At 42.2% G+C, this 12192-nt stretch overlaps 1 protein-coding gene across 11 annotated transcripts in view; it reads right to left on the bottom strand.

The window, feature by feature from the left end:
- mecom (MDS1 and EVI1 complex locus) overlaps positions 1–12192 on the bottom strand; it is a 125485-nt gene that overhangs the window by 82500 nt on the left and 30793 nt on the right. For all 11 annotated transcript variants that reach the window (XM_082503155.1, XM_082503164.1, XM_082503160.1 and 8 more), the window contains exon 2: positions 2761–3107. In XM_082503155.1, the coding sequence (XP_082359281.1) occupies positions 2761–3107 (347 nt within the window). The remainder of the gene's footprint in view (positions 1–2760; positions 3108–12192) is intronic.

Here is a 12192-nt window from a genome sequence, read left to right as displayed (position 1 = left end):
ATTTCAAAATATTTTAGTATTTGATATTCTCCCCCTTTGCCGTTGAGCGGGATTGTGACGTGAAAAATGACAGCTCGGTCTCCTTGGTAGTTTTGGAAATTTCTGAGGTGCGTTTTGGATCATTAAACTGCTGCATGATGATGGTTTGTCTCATGGAACAAACTTTGGATTACTGATCCTTCTGGACTTTCTCAAGGCTCTGAATGTCTGCTTCAAATGATGGGAATCAGAAATCTGAGCTTTAATAAGAAGTCGTTGCCACATATTTGCTTAAATTTAATTGACAACCTATACATACTACTACTCCAACTTAAATATTTTTGCTTATTTTAGGCATTAGATTGAATAACACATAAATTCTTAAAGGTTTTTGTTGCTTTCAGTGTTTTGAGAATTCAATTCTGACATATCTTTAAAGTTGTTTCAGGACCCCAATTTCTCTATCTTTCTTCCTCTAGTGCTCTAACTTTTCTTTGTGATAAGGCAGAGCTCTTCCTCACATTCTGAACTAGTGTCTGATTGAAGGATTTCAGACTGACACAGGTATCATTAGATCTATACAATCCTCAGCACAAACACAATTCGCTCATAAAAAACAACACAACTAACTAATACAATTGCCTAAGCATGCACACAAACACAAATACATTCACACTGTGCACACAACTGCTAGCACGGTCAGCACTTTGGTTCTGCATGCGACAGCGTAGGTGAGCTTGACAGATCCCTCGCCACTGCTTCTCTGCCTTTTATTTACAGAAGCTATCTTTCCCATAAGTCACCATTCCTGTATTCATAAAGCATCATGGTTGTCATAACTCATTCTTCCCCTTTATGAATAAAGCTCCCAAATTTATGGTGATGGCGCTGAGAAGTGGTGGCCTCCCTGGTGACAAACTTTCCCCAGTCTGTCACCACTGGCCTGAGCTGCTTCAGAGCCCTAGATCAAAAGCTCCAGATGGGAGCGCCACTTTATCGCTCCCCGGTCGGTGACATCACCTTGCTGCGCTGTGCGGGATTGATGATGAAAGCAAACATATCTATCTTAGCTCACATTTACCAAATCAATTTTATTTTTACAGACCCTCCGCAGGGTTATTGGCATATTGACGGGTTGCAGGCAAAAGGAAGGCGGAGGGAGTGGGGTGAGCGATGGCCGAGGGATAGTAAACGGGTGGGCATGGGAGAAGAGGGGGAGGGTCAGGAGGGCTTAATGGTGTTTACCATATTTAATGCAGAGGGATGTCATCACTGAATATCCATTCTGAATAATGTGGCATTTCATCATAAATTCTTTACAACTTATTTACTTAATGGAAAGAGTTATGGCTTGCTGTCAGGGCGGTAATTAAACATTGTGATACAGTGCTGCCTCGCCAGAATCCCATCTTTCCCCTCAACTCCCCCATCCGCCTGCCCCAAGACACACACATATGCACACTCACATCCAAGCTCCTCAGCTTCTTAAATACATATTATTATTCAAGCTCCCCATAAATTACCACAGGATTAAAATTCATGAAACCTTTTTTCTTTATTTCCTTCCCTGGGAAAAAGAATAACCCAGAGCTTGTTCAACCAGCTGTAAATCTCTTTGGGAGAGACAGGGACTTCATATTATGATTTTATATCATGAAAATTGGCTTAAATAAAGACTATTTCATCACTTCAATTTAACGCAAATTTATATTTGCATCCCGCTCTGCAGTTGATAAAGAGGTAGAAGTTGCTTCCTGGAGAAATTCAGCTTAAAAAGAAATAATAAAATAGCTAAGGAGCAGAAATTTATTTTGGTTTTCTCCAAACCAAAAACCACTAAGTTTGAACTGATGGGCTGGATTAATGCTGTATGATGCAAACCAACTGAGGACGAGTCCAAATCCCAAACTATTTATATGAGCTGAATGTTAATATTTTACCAACATGCTCTCAGTCAGCTATAAAGTGCAGCACGGAAACGTTCTCTGTAGTTAGACTCTACAAAGAGGAAAAATGCTGTATTGAATCATCGTTTTCTTTATATACCTTGACTTCTCACTTCAGTGAGCTGCATGGTCGGCTTTTCTTAATGAGCCTGGCTCTGCGCTACAAATCCCTGAGTTTCAAAGACTAAATCCTCACGTTCAAATGAGAGAGGATCTATTTTGGGAGTCTGAATGAAGCCAATACTCCCCCGCGCCTCTCCGTCCTGCTCCATAAAACTGAACTAGCCTGACACTGACAGAGACCACATCTAACCTTTGACCTTGTGCCGTGACCCTGCATTCGATTTTTTTGTGTCTGCTGACCAATATGTGATTTGCCAGTGGTCGCACTGGGTCCCTAACCGGGATGAAGAAGGGATTTATGGCTTTTCATTTTAATTGAGTTAAGAGCACGAGCTCAACTCACTTTCTTTCAGTCGCGCTGACCTAACATTACATCATTGGGCAACAAACGGCAGCAACAACTTTGTGGTCACTGTGCTAAATGTGAACATGACGACATGGAAGGAAATAAAAAGTGGACTGATGTGAACGCTACACAGTGTACAGGGGAAGGAAATTCCGTCTCGTCAAAAAGTGTGATACTACTGCTGTAGAAAAAACATAGTGAAATGCAGTTATGTCACATAAATGCACATAAACGCTTCTTGTTTTAATCTGGACACCCTGGTTGCCTAAAGGATCTTTGATGCCACCTATAAACATCTCTCTTCCCAGCTTTATTCCCTGTCACTAGATAACATAATGAAATACAGGAGTTTGTATATGTTCCTACCTCCCAGCCTTGAGTAGGATCTTGGAGACAAGGCCTGTGCTCTCCTTCATATGGTCCAAATCGCTCCCCGACGTTCACCTTCCTGCGGCTCCAGATGCCCAGCCCTCCAGATGGGACGGTTGACTCTCGCAATTCAAAGTCAAAGGGAATGCTCAGATCTTCTTGGGGGAAAAAGATGCTTTGGTGTTGGAATGACAGATGGTCCTGTGGAGAGGACTCATCGTCAGAGAGTGAAGGTGATCCCGGGTCTTCTGGCAGGGCCGAAGAAGGTGTAGGATCCCCATCAGAGCCGCATACGTCGTCTAAGATGTCGGATGGATAAAGAGGTATCTTATCATCTCCGTCACCTGCAAGAGACAAGAAGTCTTGATGTGAGGGTCATGTCCAATGACATAAAGTGGCAACGGGTTATTGTTCCCATCTCTTTAACTTACTTCAGAGATGAAGGACAACATATGAAAACTTGATTAGTTCAAATAAACAGTAGGAGACAGAAGGGCCTTCGGGTCTGGAAACAGCAAATGTATCATGCAAGGGGACCTTCATTCTGTTGCAGTGGAAATTAGTAGTAAAAAACAGGAGATCCTGAAGTGAGCCCACTTCTTGTTTATAATTTGTACTCGCCTGGCATGTTCCTGCCTTAGGAATTAAGCAAGGCAAATTTAATTTTTAAAATAAAACCTATTAGGTCAAAAACAGGTTTTTGGGCCCTACGGCAAAGGGTTGACCCAGCATTGTGCTATTCTGGCTGTTTTATAATTCTTTTTCCTGAACGCTTTCTTCAATGTGCAGTGAAAACAGAGGGAACAGAGAGACACACACTAAGGTTTATTGTGAGTGGAGTGAAACAGGATATTGAAGCACGACCCCTCAACCCACACTGGGCTTCTTTAGAATGGCACACGTGGCTGTTGAGCCTAATAGTGAAATAAAGATTGAATTATTCCCAGTGTTGAAACAATCTGTGATGGTATAAACTTGCAATGCTGTGAAGTCTTTGAAACAGAGGTAGATTGAAAGAAGCACATTAATTTGAAAAACAGTTGCATTTAAAATACAAAGTCACTCACAATCATATCTTTATTCTCTTCCCCCTCCTGCCCCCCCCCCCCTCTTTCTTAAATAGATAACTATCATATCTGATATCATATCTCACAGTACAATAATATTGAATGGGTTGCATTGTTGTATTTTGTCATGTTTCTCAGGTCTTTGTCTGAATTTCTACGAACATTATTGCTAAGGATTGTCTTATTGCATTGGAGTCACACTGGGTTAAATATGTACACTTGGGTTTTAAGGGGTATTTATTATTTTCTTCTTTTTTTTTGGGTTGTATGGAAGCCCCAAACGCAATTTCATTGTTCTTGACAATGACAATAAATAAATAAATACTAAAATACTAAATATGTACAGGTAGGACGTTTTAAATACAACATCATATATGAGATGTCGCCCAGCAAGCAAAGACACAGCAAGGCAGTAATTGAGCCAGCGAACGCAACGGGCTGCTAGCCAGGTGTTGCAGGGTGGGACAGAAAGACACTAAAAGCCGGAAATGATCCACAGGAAACTGCTGTTCTGTGGTGGGCTGTGCCTAACACACACTGACAGGTCACAGGGAGAAGGAGCTCTGCTAATGAGGCTCAACAACCCATCCCTGGGATGAGGAACATTCCTGAAGGGCTTCCTGTGTGACACTGTACCTCAGCGCTGTCAGCCACGGAACCTTTGATCCACCCAGATACACACACGCACTTCTTGTTCACTGGCCTTGAATTAAACATGTGTCTGATTGAATAAATGGGGCATTGTGATTGGCCACAGGCGGTCATGAACTAACCTGAGAAATTAACTTAAGACTTGAACAAAACCAATGCACTTCAATATTTGTATGCTTCCAACTTAGCACTGCTACATTACTCGACACACAAGATAAGCCAAGACCAGCGAGCTACACATTTGTAAATATATGCAGACTCCATTTTTCTCAAGGTCAGAACACAAGTTGTGGTGAAGAGGAATGTAAAACTGTAAAGTACTGCATAAGTAGTACATAAGATGTTTTCCTCTGTCAGTAAGAATCATAATTCCTGTCAAACTGTGTGTTTGCTGTGGCAAAGAAAAAAAAATCTATGCATGAACATAGTTTGCTGAATCAGCTCTCTGTTATATTATTATTTTCTGTGTAATCCAGCATGTGCACCTGTGCGTGCATGTTTTGTCAAGGCGTACTTACAACTAAAGCAGTTCTGATAGTCATTCCCTGCAGCAATACCTGATCACAGTGTCTACACGGTGTACAACTATTGTGTTTGACATACACACTGTGTGGGCCCAGGGAATTTAAAGGAGACGTCTTTCAAAGACTCGACTGGACTGGGCCGGGCATGAAACCCAATGTGGCTCTGGGAGTAAGGGTAATGATTTTCAGCACAGAGACTGTGTAACATGGTTAGAGGCCTGGATGTGAAGTTTGCCACATGGTAGAGGGACAAGAGCTTTTAAAGGTAACTGTATCCCACCATTGCTGTTTCTCCTCTGACATTTTCCCTCTCACGCTGGTCTCCAAGTTTATATTTGATTCAGGCCAGGAATTCCTCTGGTCCACTGGACTCCACAAGAGCATTTCGGCTCATAAACATATATGTTTCTGTAAAGTAAACGATTGCTGAAAACAAATATGCTATGTGCAGAGTTTTGAAAATTGTGGTCTCGTGTGTAGATGACTGATAATTTAGTCTTAGGGCTTTGCTTAGGTGTGTGGACAGCAGTGACACTGCAGTTGGATGATCAGATCAGTGTGTGTGTGTGTGTGCGAGTGCATGCATTTTTAATGCTCTGCCTACATGCAGCAAACGGTCGTGTTTGTTTGTTCAGTAATGGGCATTACTTCACCATTGCAAGCTGACGCCCTTCATCAAAGTGGGAGCTCTGAAAGAATTTTGGATTGAGAAGGGGAACTCCATCTCAGAGCATGCTCATGACTTCAACTGCATTAATAACACAGATTGCACATCAAGATAGTACCAGCAAGCACGGGAGGGGGGGGGAGGGGGGAGGGGGTGCACTCCTGAGAAACTTTGATGTTTATGTATCCAAAAGACAAAAAGCAAAACAGTGAGGGAAACAAAATTATCTCCTCATCAGAATCAGCCATTAGCACAGGAAAGCACATATTGGCTTATTGAATAAACACAGATATGCACACACATACTTATACATCATGTATTCAAATGGTTGAGCTTGATGCCAAATTCATTAATTTTTATTAAGAGGGAAAACATTCGTTCCCGGTCCTGCTATCTGCATGGGTGGAATGATTTTCACCTCTGCCACAATGTGTTGGGCGAACTCATACATCACATGATTACCCCAAGCAGCGAGCACGGCCGCCATCATCAGGGAGTGAATTAAAGATGATAGAAAGAGCTATTAATCACTGTGACAAAGCCCCTAATGGAGGTGTGACCCAGCCAGTGCTGACGGGACGCCAAGAGGACGCACCCACGGGACAAATGGATACATATGTTTACAGAGAGAATAACCTACCTGTGGACATACTCGACCCCTCCTCTCTGAGTGTTTTTTTTTTTTTTTGGTTCTTTGATCCACTGTCTTTCCTGCTGTTGTGTGTCTTTTTTTCCAGTTCTATTCTTTGTCTGTATTTTATTTAATTATTTGGCTGCGTCTTGTTGTTAGCAGGTGAGGAAGAGCTGGAGAAGTCAAAAATATTAAGACTTAAAAAAAATATATAATCTGTCAGCTAAAGCATGAGTTTTATTATTTGTAGACAGTGGGTGAAGTTAGGAAAAGAGTTTTTCCACTGTATGTCTGTTCATAGTATACAATGAGATGAAAACATCATTCATCTACTGAGCTTGAGGACAATTCAGAGTACAAATCATTTACCAGAGAAAGAGCTCGAAGACTTGATTGATGGGGGTCTTAGATCATGAAATATGGAAATTAACTTCTCACCTAATGTGGAGCGGCTCTCGTGCTTATCTGTAGACATCATTTTTCTCATGTGATAACAGACAGCCAGGCATGAGGCGATGTATGGGGTCTTACCCTTGTACTACAGGTCAAACATTATCACATATGATCTCCTCCATTTGTCATCATCCACATTTAAAAACTGCACACTTCATCACATCCCTGCTTTCGCTTTATATCCAAGCACCACGGAAATCAGTTTGCTCTGCTGTTCCAAGAACTTAGAAAGAATATCTGTGCAGTAAAAATGAGCACTGAAAACACAAATACTCAAAATATGTGGCAGCGACTGAAGGGCCATAGCATGATTGCTGTTGTTTCTGCTTTTGTCCTGAAAAACAAGATACCCCAAGAGACTGTGACTGAATTCAAAACACATAAAAATAATTATCTTTCATTTGGTTAATTTTAACGCTCTCAAAGCTACTGCCAATCAGAAAATGACTGCTGTAGATTTGCTAAGTACTGTTAATTACAGTGCATCACTGTGCGGCTATATTCCCTCAGCAGGGTGCATAGGAGAGCGTTTGGAGCCCCATGGCCTCGGGAGAGGCAATAAGCTTCCTAATTAACTCTGTCTTTGTGCTTAATGGAGGCCTTAACACCGCTTTTAGGGAGTCTTTTGGTCCGTGGGTCCATTGGGGTGACTGTGGAACTGACTGATACGAAGCACAAACATTCAAATCTGTAGGTAGCTCGACAACAACAGTTTTAGGCAATTGTCCACAGTTTATCTGTCAACATTTGGTTCTCAGACCACCAAGAATTTCCACATTTAAAACAAGATATGGTTTGTTAGACAGAATGTGGTAAAAATCTAAACAAATCATATAAAAATATGTGAATGTAAAATTTTGTTCTAATGGCTTTATGTGTTTGTATTTCTCTTATGCTTTTCATGCTTACTCCCAGAGAGACCAGAAAATACATCAAAGATGGTTTTGTGTAAGTAATGCTCTGTTACTGTATGTTTAAATAAATACCATTTATATAGCTGCCTTCACTCCATATTATTACAAATTGGTATTTGTATTATGCAAAATGTTTAAGCTGGCACACACGCACACACACACACACACACACACACACACATGCACACATACACACATAAACACACACTAACGGGAACAGAGCTCTTAACACAGTGTTAATTAATGAGAGCATTGTCCATGTTTTTTCCCCCTTGTCGTAGTCAATGACTCCTCATTCCAAATGGAAAACACTCCATTAAGGGCTGTGGGCGAAGTTACCAATTAACACCGTGGAACAAACTGAAACTTTGAGCTGGTCCCCTGTGCGCGCGCACACATATACACATACACACACACACAGACACCTAATTAATTAGCATTAGTTGTGATTAATAATGAGCGTCCTTTAATGGTAAATCTGCAGCTCCGATGGCAGGCTGACACAACAAAGGAGTCTGTGTACGCGCCAGGATTTATCTGCCGAGCTGCTCGGGGATTTTAACATGTTTCTCACAGGCTTGACAAATGGCCTATTAATTATCTAATGTTGTCTGACAACAACCGCTTGATAAAGATGTATGTTTAGACAGGGAGAGGAGGGGAAGAAACAGCAGAGGGAAAGAGAGAAGCCTGTGCGAGGAATCGAGAGAGGGGGAGAAAATGTGTGTTTGCATAAAAGAAAAAAAAATGTTGAGATTGAGGGGAGGCTTGTGTCGTTTCATGCAGTTGTGAGCTACTGACTGACACGCATGCATATACAAAGTCCTTTTCTTTATGAATTTGCTGTAAAAAAAATTCACTCTGCTTGGAACATCAACGTGGATGATTAACAAATCACATTTATTATTAATGAAACGCTAATGAATGAAATCTTGATGAACACAGAGATGGATGTGCTGCACACACACACCCCTACACACACACACACACACACACACACACACACACACACACACACACACACACACTTTACATCCTAAAACCACAATCAATATCATCAACAAGGAAGTCTCTGCATCAGCCCAGCCACTTCATACCATTAAGTCGCTAACAACATGGAGCATATGGGCATCTCTCCTGCTCACTCCTCCCTCCATCTCTATCCTGCATCCCGATTCAATCCGGGCCCTGACTCCAATTTCACAAGTTTATCTTCCGCCTGTATGTTGACAGGTGTTCCTAAGTGGGATGCCAGTTGCCAAATGATTTTTATGATTGTTTTAGCCTAGCATTTGGCCTAATGAGATAGGATCCCAGTCGGACGCTAACTCAAGCCTGTCAAATGTAAAGCAAACAGAATAACAGCCCAGTACTCACATTGTTTCCACAAGCCATACATCAGCTGGTGCACAGAGAGAGGGCCCTCTGCATTATACAATGACCCTGGGATAGAGGAGATGAGAAGAACGAGCAGGAGTAAATGTAAAGAGAAGGGGAAAGCTATAAGGTGAAAAGGGATTATGGTGGGGAATAGTGGATAGCATACTTCACGCTAAGACTGTGGCCATACAAAGTTTATGGAATCTGCCTGATCCATCGTAAAGCCACAGACAGAAGTAAAGAAGTAATCAACAACAACTCATGAGCATGCCTGTGTTGAGACGCGGATCTTAATTTCCTAATGAGTGTGCTGATTGCTTGCTTGAGTTAGAAGTAGAAGTGCAAATAAACAAGATTTTAAAAAGTGCCTGCCTCTGAAGTGACATGTGTAAAGAACATGTTGACAAAGGTCATTAATCCCCTAAACTCCTACGTGTTTTCCTCTGAAATTACCCCCAGCTCAGCGCCCTGCAGCATGTCACACACCCTAAGCTTTTGATTTGTTTGCTCTGGTCACCTGCGCCATTCCTTTCATCTATCTTCCTGCTTCTGTGTCCTCATCCTTCTATCTTCCTTTTAGACAGCAGCATCAGCAATCTTCCACTAAGCTATAGAAAAATGAAAGCAAACCTATAAAATCTAGAAAAAAAAATGTGTGGAAGAGTTACGTTCACCAAAGCTAAAAAAATATGTTTGACCTAAAAAATTGCCCATTTTTAACAATAACAACGATTCCAGTTCAAACCTGCATAGATGAGCATTCTCTTTCTACCTCCTCTCTCTCTCTCTCTCTCTTTCTTTCTCTTTCATGTCATGGCTAACTGCCATTGGGCCCTAATATAATTATGGCTCACAGTTGTGCACATTTGAGAAATTGATTCCTTTGATGAAATGTGAGTGAGGCCAGTCTGCGAGAGATGTATATCCAGAGTGGTTGCTGCCAGCCACCCCAGCCTTGCGGAAGGCCCCCTGGGTACAAAACCGCCAGCTCAACCAGGCCCAGCCTGGCCCGGTCTGGCCTGGTCGTTAAAAGAAATGATAGCATATGTGCTTTGTTTGAGTTTGATGTCTTCGTAATGCATTACACAATTAGATTGATTTGACAATTTCCATTATACTTGATAAAATATTTATGTAGGCCTGAGGATGGTAGTTCTTATCAAAGGGGGCTGATCTGCAGTCCAGATGGGAGCCCTGGTCTGCAGTAAGAAGGCCATTAGTCAGTTAAAGCTGGGCACATTTGTGGGCAAATACAGCCTGTACCTACTCAAAATCTTAAATATCTAAGTGTCAGATATCAATAATTAGATGCAAATAAATGAGATCAGTGAGTATCAGTTAATCAGTAATGTTGTCCTCGAATTTCTGCCTTCCGTACAAACACTGATTGCTTTAGAAAAGAGAAGCTCAGTGGTGAAAAAAACAAACAAAAAAATCCAACAAAGACATTTTTGGTTACTCGCATTTCCGGCACATTAGCTTCAGATTTGCTTCAGCTGAAACCTGCAAAGAAAGTGCCAAAACATACTGTGTGTGGGCATCAAGCATAAAGACATACCGATGTTTGCTGTTAGCCTCATAGCTTAATTTGTCAGGTCAAGGGTCTGGATCGAGTACCCCATTATATCACCTCCATAACTCCACTGTGTGTGTGTGTGTGTGTGTGTGTGTGTGTGTGTGTCCTGTGCACTCAGAAGAATTCTAAACTTTATGAACAATTTTGACCCCATGTCTCCAAACTTTCTATGTCTGCGCCGTACATCAAAGAGTAAAATAAAAATCCAATAAATACACCAATTTAAGCAATAAATTCAAACCACTCATGCTCAGAGGTGAGTCTCCTTCACCCTTCTTTCCTTCCCTGTTCTCACATTCTGTGTCACACTGAATGTCCCCCTCTTTCTCACTTTCCTCACCTGTCTCCCCTCTCTCTCGCCCATTCCCTTCGCAAACCTCTCAGCGTGCACAGCCACCCCACATCCATCACAGCCCAGAAATTTAAGGACCCAAATTGGCCTCATCTGTCTCAATGTTGGATGCAGATGGAGTTTCTTCTGCGGAGGGAGGTGCGGTTAGTCACCCCTGCTGCCCCCACCCCTTCAATGTACTGACTTAAAGCCAAACCAGTCTGCACCAGTCTCAACACTAGAGGCCGGCTGCTGGGTATAAAGAGGGCACAGCGGCGAAGTGACCACCGCACTGACCACACGCGTTTTCTGTTTCATTCAGTTTTCTCTCAGTGACATTTTTTATTGTGTTTTTCCATCTAGCCTTCATTCTGGTTCACTCTCCTTCCTTCCCCCCGTTTCCCTACTCCTCCTTACTCATACCACCAGCACGCAAACACCTACACAAACACAAGCCATTGGTGGCCATCGCACAGTCTGCAGTACAGTCTCAAGCAGCCTGGTCAGGCCTGGCTCATTAATAAAGGCCCTAAATGAGGCGACATGCATAAAACATGAAGCGCTGCGTGCTGCTGTAATGAACTGCTGCTCCATAATTGCATCTCAGAGCCGTAAAATGAAGACAAAATATTTGAAGAGGGATTCTGTCACCTCTCTGCAGATGCAACACTAATCACAGGCGTTCTGCGGGGCCCCGGGGTCCCCCCCACCCGACATTGGCAATACCCTCCAACTGTTGGGACATAATTGAATAATTGCTGATTAGAAAATAGGGGGAGAGGTAATAGTGTAGTGTCCAGTGTGTTATCTATAATAATCCCACTGGGAAGGACAAAATGTATATCTATAGTGCCCACTATGAAATTATTTTATTAATTGACGGTTCAGTTGTCTAGTTGTCAGTTGTCTAATAGATGATAGAAAGATGTTGTTTGTAGCTGTTTAGGGAACCAGTAACTAATATTACTGTTAGTTACAGGGCTGATTTGTCAAAGTTTAATACAATATAATGATTAAAAAAGGCAGATGGAGTAAGGTGTAAACACACAGGCAACAGAGACATCCAGACTCAGTGTGCGCACAGAGTGACAAGCTCGGAGACAGGCAGGCCTCCGGATGAGAGATTGGAGTCTCACCCAGGGGTGTCACACAGACGGTTAAAGAGTTGCTGTAGTGACAGGGTGGCCGTGGTGACATAATGAAGGTGCTGTGGTTGTCACAGGGGGTCAGTGGTG

The sequence above is a fragment of the Aulonocara stuartgranti genome, assembly GCF_965226115.1.
Source record: "Aulonocara stuartgranti genome assembly, chromosome: 14".
NCBI classification, from domain to species: Eukaryota; Metazoa; Chordata; class Actinopteri; order Cichliformes; family Cichlidae; genus Aulonocara; species Aulonocara stuartgranti.
The sequence above is the reverse complement of the archived record's forward strand: the minus strand, read 5'-3'. Positions and strand labels throughout refer to the sequence as shown.